Source organism: Saccopteryx bilineata, chromosome 3, assembly GCF_036850765.1.
Source record: "Saccopteryx bilineata isolate mSacBil1 chromosome 3, mSacBil1_pri_phased_curated, whole genome shotgun sequence".
In the NCBI taxonomy this organism is placed as follows: domain Eukaryota; kingdom Metazoa; phylum Chordata; class Mammalia; order Chiroptera; family Emballonuridae; genus Saccopteryx; species Saccopteryx bilineata.
Window position 1 is genome coordinate 84,098,694 of NC_089492.1, and position 20,252 is coordinate 84,118,945.

Consider the following 20,252-nt stretch of genomic DNA (forward strand, 5'->3'; position numbering starts at 1 on the left):
TCGGCTGGAGCCCCCCCCTCCCCCGTCAAATTACATATGAGAAAGCAATCAATGAACAACTAAAGTGCTGCAATTACGAGTTGATGCTTTTCATTTCTCTCCCTTCCTGTCTGTCTCTGTCTCTGTTTCTCTATGTGTAAGTGCAAAAAAAAAAATGCTTAAGACATCCCTACTTCTAATCAGGACCCTGCCTCAGAAGATTCCGGGGCCCCCAAAGAAGCATTCCTCTGGGCCCCCAAACCCAGCACCATTCCTTCTTTCCCTCAGCTTTGGCCCTCACCAGTTTTCCCAGGTGCTCAGACCCCAGGAGAGCCAAGGCCCCAGCAAGAATTTGCAGTCTGTACAGCACGCCCTCCCTAGCACATGGTCCCAGGTTCCCCCTCCAAAAGGAAATGCATTACTCTGTCCCCAAGAGTTAAGAATTGAATTTCTGCCTGACCGGGCGGTGGCGCAGTGGATAGAGCGTCAGACTGGGATGCAGAAGACCCGGGTTCAAGACCCCCAGGTCGCCAGCTTGAGCGAGGGCTCATCTGGTTTGAGCAAAAGCTCACCAGCTTGAGCCCAAGGTCGCTGGCTCCAGCAAGGGGTTACTCGGTCTGCTGAAGGCCTACGGTCAAGGCACGTATGAGAAAGCAATCAATGAACAGTTAAGGTGTTGCAATGCAGAATGAAAAACTAATGATTGATGCTTCTCATCTCTCTCCGTTCCTGTCTGTCCCTGTCTATCCCTCTCTCTCTCTGTTTCTGTAAAAAAAAAAAAAAAAATATATATATATATATATATATATATAATTTCCTACAAGAATCACATTAAGAGTAATCATAACTGTCCTTAAGTGTCACTGCATGGTGAGCAAAGTTCCTGACCCCTAACCCCTTCAGAGCTGCTCAGTTTCCCTGGGAGGCTCTCAGAGAATTTGGTGATTTGCTCGAAATCACACACTTTGTGAGGACAGGGTGAGCACAGGTGTGAGGACAGAGCGAACTCTGGAGAGCACTCTGTCCTTGGCCATCTGGGGGCAAGCGGGCCAGGATATCTTAGAAGAAATGGAGGTATCTTCTTGGTGCCGAAGAGGCAAGTGTCCCCTGTGCCCATAGGCACCTGGCTGGCCTCTGCAACCCCATCCGCCGGCTTCATCTGTAGAGTGCCTACCCCAAGAGGGCCGGGAGGTATAAGCTCAGTAAACACGCTGTTGGCCTGCGACCTCAGGTAAGATGCTGCTTAAGAGGGTACCTCAGTTTCTCCACCTGTATTACAAGAAGACTAGGCTAGATCAGCAATTTTCAACTGGTGTAGGCGCGCTGACCTTTTTTCCATTAGATTGTCAAGTTAAAAACTGACAACAGGCCCTGGCTGGTTAGCTCAGTCAATTAGAGCATCGCCCAGAAACACCAAGATTCCATCTTTGGTCAGGGCACATACGGGAAGCAACCAATGAATGTACAACTAAGTGGAACAACAAATGAATGCTTCTCTCTTTCTCCCTCCCTCTTTCTGTCTCTCTAAAATCAATCAATATATACTCTGGTTTCTTTTCAGATCACATAACTTTTTCACCTTTTAAAATCAATCAATAAAAAAAAAATGACAACCAACACAATAATAGCAGTCTGGTGTGAATGGATCAAAATTATACCTATATTTTTTTGTCAGATCAGCAAAAAACAGATTTTCTGGTGTGCTGCAGAATTTTAGTAATTATATAGTTTATGTGTGCCATGTGATTAAAAAGGTTAAAAATCACGGGGCTAGACCAGTGGAGGTGTTTTCCTTCCTTTTTAAGTCTTTATTTAAAAAAAAATTTTTTTTTTAATTTTTTTATTTTTCTGAAGTTGGAAACGGGGAGGCAGTCAGACAGAGTCCTGCATGCGCCCAACCAAGATCCACCCGGCACTCCCACCAGGGGGCGATGGTCTGCCCATCTTGGGGCGTCGCTCTGCCGCAATCAGAGCCATTCTAGCGCCTGAGGCAGAGGCCACAGAGCCATCCTCAGCGCCTGGGCAAACTCTGCTCCAATGGAGCCTTGGCTGCGGGAGGGGAAGAGAGAGACAGAGAGGAAGGAGAGGGGGAGGGGTGGAGAAGCAGATGGGCGCTTCTTCTGTGTGCCCCGGCCCGGGAATCGAACCCGGGACTCCTGCACGCCAGGCCGACGCTTTACCACTGAGCCAACCAGCCAGGGCTTTTTAAAAATTTTTAAAAAATATTTAATAATTTTTTTAGAGAGACAGAGAGGGAGTCAGCGAGAGGGATAGACAGGGACAGACAGGCAGGAATGGAGAGATGAGAAGCATCAATCATCAGTTTTTCATTGCGACACCTTAGTTGTTCATTGATTGCTTTCTTTTTTTTTTTTAATTTATTTATTTATTCATTTTAGAGAGGAGAGGGAGAGACACAGAGAGAGAGAGAGAGAGAGAGAGAGAAGAGAGACAGTGAGAGAGGAGGGGGGAGGAGCTGGAAGCATCAACTCCCATATGTGCCTTGACCAGGCAAGCCCAGGGTTTCGAACCGGCGACCTCAGCATTTCCAGGTCGACGCTTTATCCACTGCGCCACCACAGGTCAGGCCCATTGATTGCTTTCTCATATGTGCCTTGACCGCGGGCCTTCAGCAGACCGAGTAACCCCTTGCTCGAGTGAGCGACCTTGGGTCCAAGTTGGTGAGATTTGCTCAAACCAGATGAGCCCGCGCTCAAGCTGGTGACCTCGGGGTCTCAAACCTGGGTCCTCCACATCCCAGTACAATGCTCTATCCACTGTGCCACTGCCTGGTCAGGCATAAGTCTTTCTTTTTTCTATTTATAAAAATCAGACACATATATTACAAAAATTCAAACCACACAAAAATGAGTAGTGTTAAGAGGTTAAAACTCCTATTTCCATTCCTTCAGAATCATTCCCTATAGGTAAACCATTAATAACAGTTTGGCAAGTATCTTTCACAGACTTTTTTTCCTATTCACTGAGCATCACATGTAAGTTGCATGGGTACACATATGTATTCACACACTGCTCCAGAAATCTTTTTCCTAAAAGGATATCATACACTCCTACCGTTCTGCAGCTTGCGTCTTCATTTACCAGAGTGAGCACCTGTCCCATCTCTCCATCCCTTTGCACATGGATCTGTCTCATTCTACATCACAGCTGCTCAACACACCCTCTTGAGTGGATGCCCCACAAATTACTCACACAGTTCCCTAATTGTGGGCCTTTGGGCTGATTGCTTTTTGCTGCACTGAACCCTTGCACATAGAGCTCTGCACACCTGTGGACTTGTGTAGGCCAGAGTCCCAGAAGTGGACTGGCTGGGGTCGAGGACCTACCTACCCATCTAAGCGTGAATAGAAATGGCTACTTCTCTCCAAGGAGCTGTACTGCTCACATGCACCTGAAAGCCTAAGAGAGCCCTGCTCCCCTAGACCTGCCCTGCACAGCCCAGCAATCTCCCAGGTGGCTTCTCCTCTAAGGGCCTAAGACCTCAACTCTGATCCTCCTTCCCTGTCTAGTGACAGATTCCCAGAGGTGGTAGATATAGACAAAGACCTTGGGGAAAGAAAATAAAAATAAAACCTTGAACAAAACCAGAGTCCTCCTTGGACGAGGCTGCAGGCACATGGAGCAGCATGAGCAAGCAGAGGGAACTCCAGGACCCTGGCCAAGCTGTTCTGGCCGTGTGGGGCAGCCCGGCAGGCCTGCTTCCAAGAGAGAACCTCCAATGGAAAGCTGCATCTGTGTGCAGTCCTCAGCAGTGGGCAGCAGGGGAGGCTGCAGGAGGCAGGGAAGGCCTCCTGCGCAAGCGGAAGCCAGAATTCCTCAACTAGCCTTGGGCACTGAGGGCCCAAGCCAGCAGAGCCTGAGGTCAAACACAGGAATGCAAGTGGAACAAGAAGGCCCTGCCTCTCTCTCCTCAGCTGTCACCCCCACATGTCCGGACCCACACATTCTGTCCAGGACTCAGATGGTCTTTCCCACTTTCCTGCTCCTGGCCTAGAAGGCCCCTCCCTGATATAAATGCTCTCAGCCCGAAGGCTTTCTCATATGTGTGAGAAAGGTCCTGGATTAGCCTGCATCAGCAACGCTCTGGGATTGGGGTGGGTTACGATTCCTGTCGCGGATCCCTTGACCCACCTTAGCCATCAAGAACCCACTCTGAGCCTCTCACTGGCCCTCTTTTTGGGGCCCAGTGTAACTGGGCAGGCCACCGAGAGGGAGGAAGGTCAACAGGCAAATGGGCCAAAGCAACACTTCAAATCTTTGGGGACAAGCTGGGTGCTCTCTAAAAGGGGCATTTCGTGCCCTGGCTAGATGCTTTGGTTGGTTAGAACATCATCCTGAATCGCAGAGGTTGCTGGTTCAATCCCTGGTCAGGGCACATACAGGAACAGAAGGATGTTCCTCTCTCTCTCTCTCCCCCTTCCTCTCTCTGTAAAAATCAACAAATAAAAGGGACATATCAAGTGAAAAGAAAAGCATAATCCATGGAAGCCACGGGGAGAGGCTATCTCAGCCAAGCCCACACCCTCCGCCTCTACCTCCACCTCCTCTCAGCCCCCTCCTCTGCTCTCCTCTCCCCTCCCCCCTCCCGTCACCATCAGTTTGTGTCTCTTGGAGAAGAGAACTTGATTTGATTGGCCTCAGCATGGACTAGGGCACCTAGCAGGTGCTCAGTATTCCTAATTTCTTCCTGACTGCTAAAGACTAGGTCCTGCTCACACCGTTTCAACTTTGGTGCATGTCAGACATAAAAAAATTCTGGGTCTTTTTTTTTTTTTTTTTTGCTTTTATTTTTATGGTTGCCTTGAAAGGAGACAGAGCATACCCTGAGACACTCATTTGTCCCATTGGGAGAGGCCGGAATAGCCACAGAAGCCCACAGCCCTTTTAGAAGGTGCCACCAGCAGTGGTAGGTGACAATTTCATCTTTCTCTGCTTCTCATTTATGGTTCTAGACACAGGGGAGGGGACAGGACAGGTGGCAGAGTGGGAATGGCAGCAGTGAGCACCCTTACTTCTGCCTTAGATGGGTGGGCAGGGACAACAGATTTTCAAGTAAAGCTTGATCATGTCACCCACTGTGAACCTACCTATGCCCATGATGCCTCGATCTGGATCTTCAAACCCTGCCCACCACCTCCTGGGGGTCTTCAGAATTTGTTGACTTTTGCCTTCCTTCCAGGCAAGACCCCTCTATCCTGGGACAATTGCCTTCTGCTTCTCAGTTGCCTACTACTCACTCTTTGGGCTTCTCCTGTGATTCCAAGCTGGTGGAGGCAGTGGTTTTCAACAGTGGAGGGGGGGATTTTGCCCCCAGAGGGCATTTGACAATATGTCTGAGATACTTTTGGTGGTCATGTTGGGGGGGGGGATGGACTGTTGGCTTCTTGTGCACAGGGGCCAGTGATGCTGCTAAGCGTCCTACAAGATACAGGACAGAGCTCACAATAAAGAATTATTTATTCAGCCCAAAATATCAATGTCAAACATGCTGTTGTTGCAAAACCATGGACTGAGTGTAGGGGCACTGATCAGGGACAACCATTTTTCTAAGGACAATTTTTTTTAGGTGAGAGGAGGGGAGATAGTGAGGCAGATTCCTGGCATGTGCCCTGACCAGGATCCCCCCGGCAACCCCTGTCTTGGGCTGATGCTCAAGTACCATCCAAGCTATCCTTGGTGCCCAGGGCTACGCTTCCACTCTTGAACCAATCGAGCCACTGGCTGCAGGAGGGGAAGAGGGAGAGAAGGGATAGTTGGAGGGGAGGAGAAGCAGATGGTTGCTTCTCCTGTGTGCCCTGACCAGGAATCAACTTGGAATATCCATATGCCTGGCTGACGCTCTACCCCGTGAGCCACCAGCCAGGGCCTGTAGGGATCATTTTTAAAAAAAAAAGCTTTAAAAACATACTGCGGTAAAATATACATAACCTAAAATTTACCATTTTAACTATTTTCAAGTGTACAGTTCTGGGGCATTAAGTACATTCACATTGTACTTAATCAAACATCACCACAATTCATCTTCAGAACTTTTTTATCATCCTAAATTGAAACTTTGTACCCATTAAACAACTCTCCATTCCCGGTGCCCCTGGTAACCACTATTCTACTTTCTGTCTTCTAAAAAACATGTTCAAGTCTCCGGCCTACCTGCCTGCCTGTCTCTCACGCATGCAGACCCTGGAAGGATCTGTGTTCGCCCCGGTCTCTGGAGACCTCAGCCTCGCCCCCACCCCCAGCTCCCAAATCCCCAGTGGGGTTGACAGGCAGCTGGTCCCACCCTGCCCGAGAAGTGGGGATAAAGTCCACTCCAGCGCTCCCTCTGTCCCCAAGCCTGCAGCCCGCCTCGTTTTGTTTACAGAGCACTTTTGCATCCTGTCCCGTTAGAGCGCTCCTCACACTGCACCTAATTATTTGTTAACTGTGCATCTCCCTCACTGTGCGCTTTGCCTCAGTTATCGTTTCATTTCTCACCCTAAAGCTCCCAGTACTATGCACAGGAGCCAGCATAAATATATGTATACGAGTAATAAATTTAATTATCATAATTAACCTGACGGTTATTGTTACCCTCCCTTTCCCAAGACAGGGGCTCCAAGCCTTACTTCAGGTCACACACCTCCGAAGTGGCCAAGCTGCCAGAGTGACCCAGATGTAGTGGAGGTATTTGAAAGCCAGCTCCGGCTCTGGGTGGAGTCTCCAGGAAAGCCCAACCTCAAATCCCAAGGGTTCCACGGAGGAAAAGAGGCTTTGATGGGCCTAAGCAGGGGCCCGGGAAGGTTGGGGGAGGGCTGGGGCTGGGGGAGGGCTGGGGGTGAGCTGCAGCTGCTTCCCTAACAGCAGCCCCTGCAAGGAAAGGCCAGTGGCAAAGCAAGGCAGAGTGGGAGCCTGCCCAGGTCAAAGCCAATTCTCCAGACTCCCTCCCTGACTCATAACCCAACCCCAGCCTTCCTGGAGGAAATTAAAAACAATTTTTTTTGTCTGACCAGGCGGTGGCGCAGTGGATAGAGCGTCAGACTGGGATGCAGAGGACCCAGGTTCGAGACCCCAAGGTCAACAGCGTGAGCGTGGGCTCATCTGGTTTGAGCAAAAACTCACCAGCTTGAACCCAAGGTCGCTGGGTCCAACAAGGGGTTACTCGGTCTGCTGAAGGCCCGCGGTCAAGGCACATATGAGAGAGCAATCAATAAACAACTAAGGTGTTGCAACATGCAATGAAAAAGTAATGATTGATGCTTCTCATCTCTCTCCGTTCCTGTCTGTCTGTCCCTGTCTATCCCTCGCTCTGACTCACTCTCTGTCTCTGAAAAAAAAAAAACAACAAACAAAAAAACCCACAATTTTTAACTTAGTGATTTTAGAGAGATATAGAAACATCTATCTGTTTCTGTACGTGCCCTGACAGGGGATCAAACCGGCAACCTCTGTGCATTGGGATGATGCTCCAACCAACTGAGGTATCTGGCCAGGGCACATAAAAAAATAAAGCCCTGGTATGGTTAAGGGAATCAATACATGGGAAATGGGGCCCAGGTGTAAAGCTGGAGACCTGGAGATCCTGGAAGACCCCGGAGGTGCAAGCCAGGGTCACGGGTTGGCTCTGAGCGCCGAACTCTCCCTCTACTCCGGCGATGGGGGCTGTGGCTGAAAGGAGTCTTCACCCCTGACCCATGGGCAGCTCTGGGGAGGGAGGCCCAGAGGCCAGCAGATGCAGAGATTGCTTTTCCTGTGACCCTCCTTGGCCTCACTTCACCCTTCCTGGCCTTCCTCATGTTACTGCCACTGTGCCTTTCAGGCCCTTGATAGTGCTCAGCTCTGTGCCAGACAGGAACTGGCATAGGGCCAGCATTGGCCTCTTGATTAAAGACAGACAGACACACAATCACACACACAGACACAGGTTGTGTACCACTGCCCAGAGAAACCTGCCTACCCAGCAGGACCAAGATGCCACCGAGTGATGTCAACAAAATCACAAACAGCCCCCTTCCACTCATACCTGCAGCCAACTCCACTTCCTCGGCCCCTGCGGGCCGGTCAGCCGCCCACCAAACCCTGGACCCCTAGGTTGACTCCACTTTCAGGAAACAGCCGCACGGTTCACTCCAGCAAGGCAGCTCTCCTCACCCAGGTGTTGGCACCAGGCCTTAGCTCCCTCCTGTCCTCCACTCCAGGCCTTCCTGCAGCGCCTGCCCTGGCAGCCCTCTGATCTGACTGGCCGGAAGTGGCTTTGAGACAGGCAGAGCCAGAGAGGTCCTCCCCACACTGACTCCCAAGAGAGATTCCAAATGCCTCCCCACTCTGCTTCCCTGGGGTGAGTGGTGCCAGGCTCCAATACTTCGAAACTAGGAACCTGACCTCTCCAATTTCCTTCTCCCTAGTGTACAGGCTAAAAGGGCCACCAGTGGGGTCAAAGGACAGTAGGACCAGAGACCAAAGAGGGCCACCTCTGGAAACATAAGCCCCAGCCTGGGCACCCACCAGTAGATTCCATTTCCTTCACCATTGAGGCTGGGAGCTGCCTTCTCAACCTCCCCTAAAGATCTCTCTACCATGTTCCACCATGTTCCACCGTGTGTGTATGCGCGCACGTGCGCGAGACAAGCTGAGAACTTCAGGGCTCGGCAAAGCCTTTGAGGTCACTCAGCCCATGCCCCAGCTGTTCATGGCAAACGGACACAAGGACAAACATACCTAGTGAATGGCCAGGCTTCTCGGGGTTCCGCCTCCAGCAGGGACACCTGTCTACCTGAAAGAGGACCGGACTGTGCTCTTTGAAGTCAACCTCAAAGGATTTCAGGGTGAGCTGAAGGTTCCCTTGCAAAATCCATTATGTATAGAAGAACCACATATTTAAGTAAATCTCTTTTGAAGTTCTCTATTTTCAACCTCTACCATCCATGCCTAGGGTGACAGGTTTGGTAACAAGGGAACACACCATGGAAATGGCTCTTTCTTTTCTGTGCCTCATGTACCTTTCTAAAGTTTCTGAAAGTGCCCCCCACCCCCACCTTAGCACTGGGGTATGCTAATCCTGCCCAACCCTGTGACATGATTTCATAGCTTTAATCACATTGCCTCTCGCCCTTTGTCTTTCCAGACTTGAGAGTCATAATCTCTTTAGTCTGTCCTCACTTGGCAGCCTCGCCTCCCCCTTGATCAACTTAGCTGTCCTTCTCTGGAGCTTTTCCAGCTTGGTTATATCTTTCTTGAGGTGGCAGAACCGAAACACAAAATTCCCTAGGTGAAGATGATGAAAGAAAACCAATGTCAACAACCCTGCCCAGACGCATGTGCCGGCGAGTACCTGCTGCAGCCGGGGGGGGGGGGGGGGGGGGGGGGGGGGGGGGCAGGTGCAGCTGCGGCTGTGGCGGGGAGGCTGGGACCAGAGGGAATGACTGATTTTTGCTGAAGGTGGCCCTGGAATGTGTGACCCTGGGGAAGGGGCCAGGGAGTAATGAAAATAAACAGGGATTTTTGGAAAAACAAAACAGAGATTTTGGGATTTCACTGAGATTCTCTTTTAATAGGACCAGCAATCTAGACTGGCTTTTGAAAGGGCCCTTGGCAAATCTGCTTCCTTCCAGAAATCTTGGTCTCTGGCAATAACACTGACGTGGTGTCCGAGGGCTGGAAACATCTGTTCTCACCCCTTCCTCTCTCTCCTCTGCAGTGGCCAGCAGCACTGCCCTGCCAACTCTGTCCCACCAACGCCTGGCCCGGCAGGCTCTGGGGGTGTCTTCTGGCATCAGACCACCTACCTACCCATCTCCCTGCATTCCTTTGTGCTCGGCCCATCCTGCTTATGGATTCCAGAGCCAGCTTCCCAAAATGACTCCCATTACTTCAGTCCCCCCTCCCCCTCAAGAACCTTCCTGATAAACACACAAACATTTTTGAGATGATAAAGTGTAAACCACTCAGGCTGCCTGCAAACTACCTCTTTGACCAAGATGGAAATCGTTGTTCTTTTTTTTTTTTTAACTTTTTATTTATTTATACATTTTTAGAGAGGAGAAAGAGAAGGGGAGGAGCAGGAAGCATCAACTCCCATATATGCCTTGACCAGGTAAGCCCAGGGATTCAAACCAACAACCTCAGCATTCCAGGTCAACACTTTATCCACTGCGCCACCCCAGGTCAGGTGAAATCATTGTTCTTAAACAAAACCCTACTCCACTCCGCCTTCAGGCACCCCCCACCCATGTCACACTCCTGTGCTTACCCGGCCCCCCCCCCCCGGCCCCTTCCACACTTTAGGAAGAAAAGTCTCCCACTTTTCCCTTAACTTCTAAACCCAAGTCCAGTCCCACCCCCAGGATGGCTTCGAACTTGACATCCAGCCCATGGGCCAAGTTCTTTGGTTCTGGATGCCATTAGTGGATGATGATCTGACCAATCAGGTGAGGGAAGGAGTAGTTGAATCTGCAGGGCAGTCACAAGAAAAGTCTCTAACCCGTGAGAAATAACAGCCCTGTTTTCTCCACACCTTCCAAAACATGATAAGGCAGGGGAGTGGGTCGCAGGCAGGGAGTGGGATGCAGCAGAGAAGGCCCCTGAGGGGCTAGCTAGGGGCTGGGGCCCAGGAAGGAGCAGGAGCGATTCTCTTTCATTCAGGAAGTTTTGTGCAAAGAAACTGGAAGGCTGCAGGGGTGAGTGGAAGGAGGAGCTGTTCTGACCTGGCCCGAAAGAGGGGATGTGAGCTCTGTTTTAACTTGGAGACGGATGGAAAGGTCATCTCGGGCTGGAAAGTGAGCCAGTGCTGCAGACTCCCAGCAGCAGCCGCAGGACACTGCCCCCAGTGGCCCAAGCCGCAGAGGAATGGCTCCCTAACGCCCCCCAGTGTGTACCCTGGTCTTTGGCTCTGAAGTGGGGCGGTTCTGCCTCGGGGAACTCGCTCACTCAGGCGGGTTGGAGGTTCTGCTTCGCTGTCCAGTGAGTAACTGCTGGCCGTGGGCCGGCCTGGCTGAGCGCTCTGCCTGCTCCAGCCACATTTCCCCGCCCCCTCCCTCCCTTTCTGGGTTATTCTTAGCAAGAGGTGACCTTAGAGTGCTCCCACTGAGCAAAATTAACCCTGGAGGAAGTTGGTGGGTATAAATCTTCAATGAATAAATACATACAGCTAGTAAATAGGGCACAGAGCCCCGAAGGGACAGTCAACCCCAGGATCTGGTGGGCAAGGGCAGAAACTGCCCCTCCAAGTGCCCCAGCTGTAACCAGCACGAAGGACAAAAGCAGTCTCAGGGCTTGTGTGGGCTTGTGACTAGGCAGGAACCAGCTTCGGACACCCTGACTTCTTATTCCCAGGGAGCTGGTGAACAGGAAGATGCCTCTTCCGCCCAGCCCGACGTTCATGCCCACGTGCAGGCTCACATATTGGCCAGCAGAGACCAGCCCGCCCTGGTGCTGCTGTCCCCTCCTCCCTGTCATAGGCACCAGCCAGCCCACAGGCCCTGAGTCCAGGTGCCAGATCCCTTCCTAAGCCCCACCCAGCCTGCAGCGGCTTCCTGTTTCCTGTCGCCAGCCCTGATTGCAAGCATCTTGGCTGAGCCCAGTGCCACAGACCCAGCCGCTGCTCGGTTTCACTGCCCCCCACACACACACACTTCTCAGCCCACCACAGCCTCACCCGCTTCCCCATGGGCTCCTGAGTACTTGGGTCAATCACCCCCCTCAGTTATATTTTCTCCGTACGCTTTACAGACCAAGTCTACGCAAGTCTACGCACGGTTTTCAAACAGCCCTGTGTTCATATGTTAACAACTGAAATTTTGGATAGCCAGTTTTCTGGATTGCGTGACTGAAGGGGTAAGGAGGGACAAGCACCACTGGCTTTGCAGGTGGGAGGTGTGGGGTCCATCCTCTCTGAACCTCAGTCTCTTCATCTGAATGTAAGGAAGGTAATAACAGCGGCCCCCCACCTACCTCACATAGGTTTGTTTATAAAGGCCTTTGTAGGCAATAAAGTGCTGCTCAGCTCTGAGCAGTCACTCATGGTCTCTGTCCTCAATGAGGTGGCACACAGTGCACTATGCCTCGGCTCAGTGCCTACAATGCTGGGTGGCACTAAACATCAAAGCTCGTGAAAGAGACAGGCCCTTACCACCTGCTTTTCCAGCCGTCTGGGGCCAAAGGCCAGGTTTTAGCTTTTGTTTTTGTTGTTTTAATTCCCAACCCATCAAAAAAAAAAAAAAAGAAAGAAAGAAAAAAGAGAGAGAGAGAGAGAAAAGGAAAGATACTTTTTTGCCCTGGCTGGATAGCTCAGTTGGTTAGAGCACTGTCCTGAAGCACAGAGGTTGCTGGTTCAATCCCTGGTTAGGGCACATACAGGAACAGATTGATGTTCCTGTCTCTCCCTCTCTCCCTTCCTCTCTCTCTAAAATTAATACAATAAACACTAAAAAAAAGAAAAAGATTTCTGAAATACAAAATCATGCACTTGGATGTGGCAACAGTGTTAAACTGATATCAAAGTTTCTAAGTACTTCTCAAATTCTATAGACAGGTAAAAGTTTGCAGACCAGTGTCAGGTCCATAGACCACTGCTGTCAAGCACATGATTGAGCGGCAGCAGGGGGAGGCTAATAGATTGTCTTTTATTTCTTAGTGTACATTTTGATTAATTTTAAAAACAGTTCAAAAGGGAGAGCCAGGGTGGGTCATGATGGCTGAACCGGGCTGCATTTGCAAGACAGGCTTTGATGGGCTATGGCTCTGGGGCAGGCAGAGAGAAACGAGAAGGCTGTGAAACATGCTGGACGTGTTCAGGGAGCAGCGAGAATATGTTTCTGTGGCAAGAGGTAGATAGTGAGCACAGTGCAGGGGCAGGAGAGCTCCCATGGTGAGGAGCCAGAGGGAGTATTCCAGATCCTGTTTCCTAAGAAATAGAGTCCCTGGGGATTCTGTGCCACAGACTGTATTTAGTATAATTATGTGTGGCCTCCTTTCTAGCTCGCTAGGTTGAAAGCTAAGTCTTATTGATCTGAGCAGCTTCCCCCACCCTGGTAGGGGCTCAATAGGTATAAAAGTATTTGTCTCTGAGGGAGAATGGGCTGGGGGTTGGGAAATCATCCTGGGGCCTGGTGGGGTCTGATCTGGGTGAGGGTGCAGCCAGGAGGCAGGAATGAGTGGAAGGCACCCAGGGACAGATAGGCCTTGGGGGCAAAAAGAATAAAGATTTCCTAACCTTGGGGTCGGGGGGATGGCGAGGACACTGTATCTCATGCAACCTTTGCAGGAATAAAGAGCCCAGTCTCAGCCAGGTTTTCCTCTCCTTCGGCGCTTTTCGCTCTACTCCACCTGTTGGGAACTGAGCCAAGCTCCCTCCCCTTTCCAGGCTTAGCTGGATGACACACACTCAGCTGCTTTAAAGCTGCCTGGGCCATTCTCAGGGCCACAGCTGCACCAGGTCCCCAACAACCCTCCCTGCTGTGCTCCTCTGCTAGAGAAGGGAGAAGGCCAGGGCAAGCACCTGCTCTACAAGTGAACCAGATGGCCTGTGGGCCAGGGGACCCCATGGGTTGATTGACCTCTATCTGCAGCACAGATTCCCCCTCTGCCCCCTCCCCGCTGGGCCCTGCTACACAGCAAGGACTGTGCTGGCTGTTTTCTCCGGTGTCAGTCTTGCTCTGTTTCCCCAATGTGCTAGGGGTCCTTTCACAACAGCTGCCTCTGCCCCCAGCCTCCTCAGTCAGCCTTGCCTTCTCTATGTTCTCTCTCCCATCTTGGGGCCTCTCTTGAGGTGTCATCTAGAACGTGGGCTGGACCACCAAGACTGTGACCTGCACTGCTTCTTGCTAGGGTTGCTGAGAAGCCTGTGCTAGGCTCCCACCTGAAAGCCCCTGAGGACACTGGCACCACCAGCCCCTGCAGGAGAGCAGGTATATTATACTGTCAACCCTGCACACTTGGACTCTGTGCTGTTTGCAAAGCACCACTGGCGTGGGCAGGGCAGCTATTATTAGTGGCCATAGCTTACCAATGCAGAAGTTCAGAGAGGTCCAGTAACTTGTTCAAGATCACACAGCTTGTTGAGCGTGGGGGTTGCCAGCTTGAGCGTGGGATCTTAGACATGACCCCATAGTCACTGGTTTGAGTCCAAGGTCACTGGCTTAAGCAAGGGGTCACTGGCTCAGCTGGAGCCCCCCCCACCAGTCAAAGCACACATGAGAAGCAATCAATGAACAACTAAAGTGCTGCAACTATGAGTTGATGCTTCTCATCTCTCTCCCTTCCTGTCTGTCTCTCTCTTGCTAAAAAAAAAAAAAAAAAAAAAAAAAAAAGCTGGGAAGCAGTAAATCCCGTGCTGTTTCTTCTCTCACACTGAGGTTGCAGTGGCCTCCGGAGAGGAGAGGTGTGGCAGGGCACAGGCAGGACTGACTTGCTGAGCATTAGCTCTTTGCTGATTGAAACCATTTAACTCTCACAGGGGTCTAGGAGTGCATCCTTATCATCTCCATTTTTTTTTTTTTACTTTTTTTTTTTATTCCTCTGAAGCTGGAAATGGGGAGAGACAGACAGACTCCCGCATGCGCCCGACCGACCAGGATCCACCTGGCACGCCCACCAGGGGCGATGCTCTGCCCACCAGGGGGCGATGCTCTGCCCCTCCGGGGCGTCACTCTGCCACAACCAGAGCCACTCTAGCGCCTGGGGCAGAGGCCAAGGAGCCATCCCCAGTGCCCGGGCCATCTTTGCTCCAATGGAGCCTCGGCTGCGGGAGGGGAAGAGAGAGACAGAGAGGAAGGAGGAGGTGGGGGTGGAGAAGCAAATGGGCGCTTCTCCTATGTGCCCTGGCCGGGAATCGAACCTGGGTCCCCTGCACGCCAGGCCGACGCTCTACCACTGAGCCAACCGGCCAGGACCATCTCTATTTTTGAGAAGGGAAACCTGAGGTTCAAGGTTACACAGATGGTCAGTGGAGGAGCCCAGATTTAAACCCAGGTCTGTTGAACTCCAAAGACACTGGGCCCTGGTCCAGGCTGGGAGCATATGACTCAGTGACCCTTTACCCCCATGCCCCAGCTGTGCCCTCTCACCCCTCATTGTACATCCCCGGCCACACTTCCACACACTAGCTCCTGAATTCCTTCCTTCCTCATCCCTGCGGTTTCACCCCTTGCCTCAGTGATGCACCTTCCTGCTGGTCCAGGGACTCACAAGAAGGAGTCAAAGAGTTGCAAGGCCTTTATTTGCTATAGATGGGGGCTCTTGTCCCCAGCACCCAGATCACAGAGGGTAGGTCATGGGCCCACGCACAGATGTGGAATTAGCAATGCTCTCTGACTCAGCCTGCCCCCCCACTCCAGCCTGCACTGTGCCCCCCCTTCTCTTACTAGGTGCCCCATGGGGGAGGTGAGTGCAGGGGCACCCTGGGAATCTGCACCCAGGGGTGCAGCCTGGAGTCTGCTGCAAGGTGGCCATTCCTTTAAGGTCCCCTGTTTTATCTTTCAACTTCATGTGAATTTTTCATTCCAGGCCATAAAATACCCATATTTGCTTTAATATTAAAATGTCTAAAATTACTTACCAGTTAAATGACTTCACTTCTGAGCCCTCACCTCACCCCCACTCCCTCCAAACCTTCAAGCAGGATTGGGAGTGCTGCCCGATAGTACCCGGTGGCTTCCTGAACCCCCGGCTCTGAGAACCCCGCTTGGGCCAGCTGTGGCAGCCCTCCCTCCTTCTGTCCTCTGCTTTCACTTCAGCCTCCATTCACCCTGACTTTACCCAAGGGAGAAACTGCTGCCCTGCTGAGAACATTTCCTTGAAGGGCAGAGTTACAAATCCGGAGCCCCTGGCTTCTCCTTACCTTCATGCTTCAAGTTTCTCATTCTCAGCTGGAAGGGGCTAAAAGAAAGGAACCAGCTGTCTGGAGCTGGCAAATAACTGCTGCTCTAAGGCAGGCAGGCTCCTACAGCCCGCAGGCCTTGCCCTCCGGGGCACTCCTCATCTTGGGCAACCCCAGGCCTCGCCTCAGATGCAGAGCAACAAGGCACCCAGCTGCCTGGGGCTTGCGGGCCTGCCTGTGGCCTGCACTTCTCCAGGACTGACACAGGGCCCAGCTCCTTCTCTCTTACAAAGGGACTCATCAGCCTGTACCTTCCCTACTCATCTGTTCAGACTCCCAGACCTCAGTTCCCTTCCTCCAGGCTCTCTAGGTGGGGCTGAGGCCCTGGGTGGGTGTGTGGATGGGGAGGGAGGGGCCTGTGCAGGCAGGCTAGGCAGAAGCCAGTTCTGCCCTGTCAGGATCTCCTGCTTCCTTTCAGAAGTTAAGCGGGAAAGTAAGCCGGAGCCAGGAGCCTGGGTCAAGGTCCTGTTCCAGCCAAACCCACAGTGCAAGTCCCCAGGTCTCTAGGGGCCTCCAGGTGAACATAGAAAAAGGAAGTCGTGAGTGTGGTTGAGGGGCTCAAATAATGGGGAAGGGACCACACCACATAGCAAGGTCTTAATGTATCCAGGGACCTGCAGGGCACACGTCACTGCGCATGGGCGTTTGCTGGGGGGCTGCGATGACACTCACCAGCGGGTGCTTGCGCTTCCTCCCAGGCCGCCCCACCTTCCGCGCAGTCGTGCAAGGCTCCTGCCGCTCCTCCTTGCCACGCGACTCTTCTTGCTCCTCTCCCTCCTGCGGGCACAGACACAGCCTGTGAAGCTAGGGCTGGATCCAACAGCCTCCTCCCTGTCCCATCCCCACTCCAGCCAGCCACACTGTTGGCTCCCTTGGCGAGGATGAACTTCACCCCATTTTGCCTAGAGAAGCTTGAGCCCCACCCCTTAGAGCCTTATTTAAATATATCCTCTGGGGATTTAGGGGCAGACCTTGCTGCCCCAGCAGAATGCAGCTCTCCCTCCAGGTGGCCACATTTCTGAACCTCAGAATCACAGCACTTATGGTGCAGTGTGTAGTGTTGGGGTTGGGACTATGAGGTTGCTGGTTCGAGACCCCAGGCCTGCCCCATCAAGACACATATGAGACTCAATCAATGAACAACTAAAGTTTGACTTTGGATGATTGGCACACAACGCCATCAACAGTTCAAGTGCTATGGAGGTGCTTATCTGAAACCTAGGTTTGTTTTTTTTTTAAAGATTTTACTTACTGATTTTTAGAGAGAGAGAGAAAAGGCGGTGGGGGAGGTGCAGGAAGCATCAACTCGTAGTTCCTTCTCATTTGTGCCTTGACTCGGCAAGACCAGAGTTTTGAACCAGCAACCTCAGTGTTCCAGGTCGCCACTACCCACTGCACCTATCCACAGGTCAGGCTAAAAATTTTATTTATTGATTTTTTTGAGAGACAGAGAAAGAGAGAGAGAGAGAAAAAAGGGGTTGGAGGTAGGAGCAGGAAGCATCAACTCCCATATGTGCCTTGACCAGGCAAGCCCAGGGTTTCAAACTGGTGACTTCAGCATTCCAGGTCGATGTTTTATCTGCTGCGCCACCAAAGGTCAAGCAAACCTATGTATTATTAATTGATCAATGTCACCCTACTAAATTTAATTTTTAAATTAAAAAAGGAGAAATATATTTGAAATATAAATTGTGTAAATTCAGGATGTACAACATGTTGATTTGATAAATTTATATATTATAATATGCCACTGTAGCAATAGTTATCACCTCTATCACATCATATAATTATCAAAAAAAATGAACTAAAGTGAAGCAACTATGATCTTCCCCCCTTCTAAAATAAATAAATCTTTAAAAATCTTTTAAAAAATAAAAAAGAATCAACACACGTACTGACAAAGAATTTGTTTCTGGATATGTGTTTATTTATATGAAAAATCTCATACAGTACAAAAATTAAATTAGATATATATTTAATAAATCACCTTTATTGAAAAGAATAACATCACAAGAAATCATAAATTTAGTAATGTTTACTGAAAGGACATGCGACACTTGGGGTGAGGACTAGCACAGGCAATGGAGAACTTCTACAGCCGCTGCGAACAGAAACTACAATATATCCTGAAGGGTCTACCACGGAGCGCGGCATCACACATGCCCGTCACCTCACAGAGGCATTTCAGGGACAGTATCTTAGTTTACCTTGATCCTCACTCACCAAGTTCTGGATCAGAATTTGGTTTTGTTACCCACACCTCTCCCAGCACCTGCTGGGACCGGAGCACAGAGACATAAACCTAGAAAGTCCTCCTGCCTCGGCCACAAACCACCCACAAGTCACTTCTGACTCAGCTGGCTCCAGCATGACTAATCATGAGCAGAAACAATGTTGGGGAAGGACAGAGAAAGGGACCCTGACTCAGCAGAGGGACCACAAGCGGCTCTTCATGCCCTCCATGATACCAGGAGCCGAAGATGGCTTCGCGGCCTCCCTGGGGAGGGCGCCAACTCAGCGGGGCTGGTGCCACAGAGCGGTAAGGGGAGGCGCACAGGTTCCCTGAGGAATTGATTGAGATGGCCTTCAACGTCACACTCAAATTTTCTGTGATTTCAAAATCGTTTGTGGTTTGCCACAATAATTGTCAGGCGATGGTGGGACATGCAGACGGAAGCCTTACCTACACAGCAACTGGCTGTGGACAACAGACCCTTCCAGGAATTCAGCATGACTGTGGGAAAGACCCTCCCAGGAGAAAGTTTTGGGGTTTCACAGCTGAGCTTCCGGGAGTCATTCGAAGAGATGCACGTGGAAGATGAAACGAGGGGCCAGACCTCAGTACCAAGTGAAGGCTACAGTCCGGCTGGAGGGAGAGCAGACCACAGAAGAGAGCTGGAGTGTCCAGAGGAGAGGAAGAGGACCCCAGAGTGCTACCAGGACAAGGTAAGCGAGACCTGCCAGCCCAAGAGAAGTCAGGGACAAAGCAATATGACTAGACATGGTGATGGTCAACCTCACAGAGAGCACTGTCTACAGGCTGTGCAGTGAGGACCGAGGGGCTGGACAGGGACTGCACAGGGGCTGAAGAGACAATTTAAGGAGCTAGCTGAGAAAAGGTCTAAAAGAGAAGCAGGGAGCCTGGTGCCTGTCTGTGTGGGTAAGAGGGAAGGCCACCGGGCCAAGTGGTAAGCTCTGGGCATCTGTGAGAGCTCTGGGTGGCCAGGGCTGAGGGTGGCCTAAGGGCACATGCCTGGAGGTAGGCCAGGCCTGCTGGTTCTGAGCTGTCTTCCAAGAGCCCACAGGCTCTCCCATTTAAGAAAAGATTGCTTGGATCTCAAAGAGAGGAAAGTATTACCAATGCAGCTTAATATCTGTTAAGTTTTTGACTGGATCTATAAAACTATAGTGACTTTCAAGCTAAGGGAGAGCTTTTGCTCTGACTCCACCACTGCTGAATGGGCGCAGTCTTGATCCTTCTGACCAGGTAACTCAGCTTGTACAAAACAATCAGAGTCAATGTAAAGTCGTGAAAGACAAAAGGCCCGCAGCAAACCAAAGTGCACATGAGCCCAGCTTGTCCATTTGCCATGAGCCCCAGGACCATCCTCTGTGAGCCCCAGCTTTCTCATCCATAAAATGGGTGTCCATTCTGCCTGCTTCTCAGATTTTTAAGAGGACAGATGAACAGATACTTTGTCCCGTCTATTTTGTTTACTATTGGATCCCGAGAGCCTAGAACAGGCCTAGCATTTAGATGGGTGTCCCACATGCCCCCCCAGATGAGAAAACTTACACACCCCCGGCAGCCGGAGGCCCGCCCAGCCCCCACACTTGCCTGGAGAGCACTGGGCCAGACCCAGTGGAGCCGCTGGCCATTCCTAGTGGCCAGGCTCATGGGGCTGGAACGCAAAGGGCAGCAGACAAGAGGGGGTGCCAAAGTGGATAAGGATCGGCCTGGGCAGCCATGGGGTCTAGAAAGTCTCCTCCTGCCCAGAAATCCTGGCTCTGAACCATTCCTTTAACAGACCGCACTTCTTACTGAGGGTTCATTTGATTTTTATTCTGAACTAATCTAGTTCACTTTTATTCTGAACTAATCAGGGATGGGAAAGCCAATCAGGGCCTGTAATCAGCAAAAAGGAACCACGATTACCATGCAGAAATGACCCAAAAACAAAAGCACTTGACATTTCAGGACCGCAAGCCCAGCTTCCAATAGCGTGTGGAGAAAGCCTTTGGGGACCCCTGCTAGGCAACCCTGTGCCATCTGCAGCCTTGCTGTCACTCCTCACTTTACTCCACACGTGCTCAGCATATTTTTTCCCCTGTTGAATTCAATTCAATGCAACACAGCCCAGAAGGAAAGGGTGGGGTGCCCTGATGCCACCCACCTGTCCCT

General features: G+C 51.1%; 1 protein-coding gene across 11 annotated transcripts in view; it reads right to left on the bottom strand.

The window, feature by feature from the left end:
• The window catches only part of DNMT3A (DNA methyltransferase 3 alpha), a 138,406-nt gene that overhangs the window by 53,150 nt on the left and 65,004 nt on the right, over positions 1 to 20,252 (bottom strand). For 10 of the 11 annotated variants that reach the window (XM_066266605.1, XM_066266596.1, XM_066266599.1 and 7 more), the window contains exon 3: positions 16,523 to 16,627. In XM_066266605.1, coding sequence (XP_066122702.1) covers positions 16,523 to 16,627 — 105 coding nt within the window. Of the gene's footprint in view, positions 1 to 15,811; positions 15,977 to 16,522; positions 16,628 to 20,252 lie in introns of those variants that run through there. The other variant, XM_066266606.1, reaches the window with a different exon arrangement.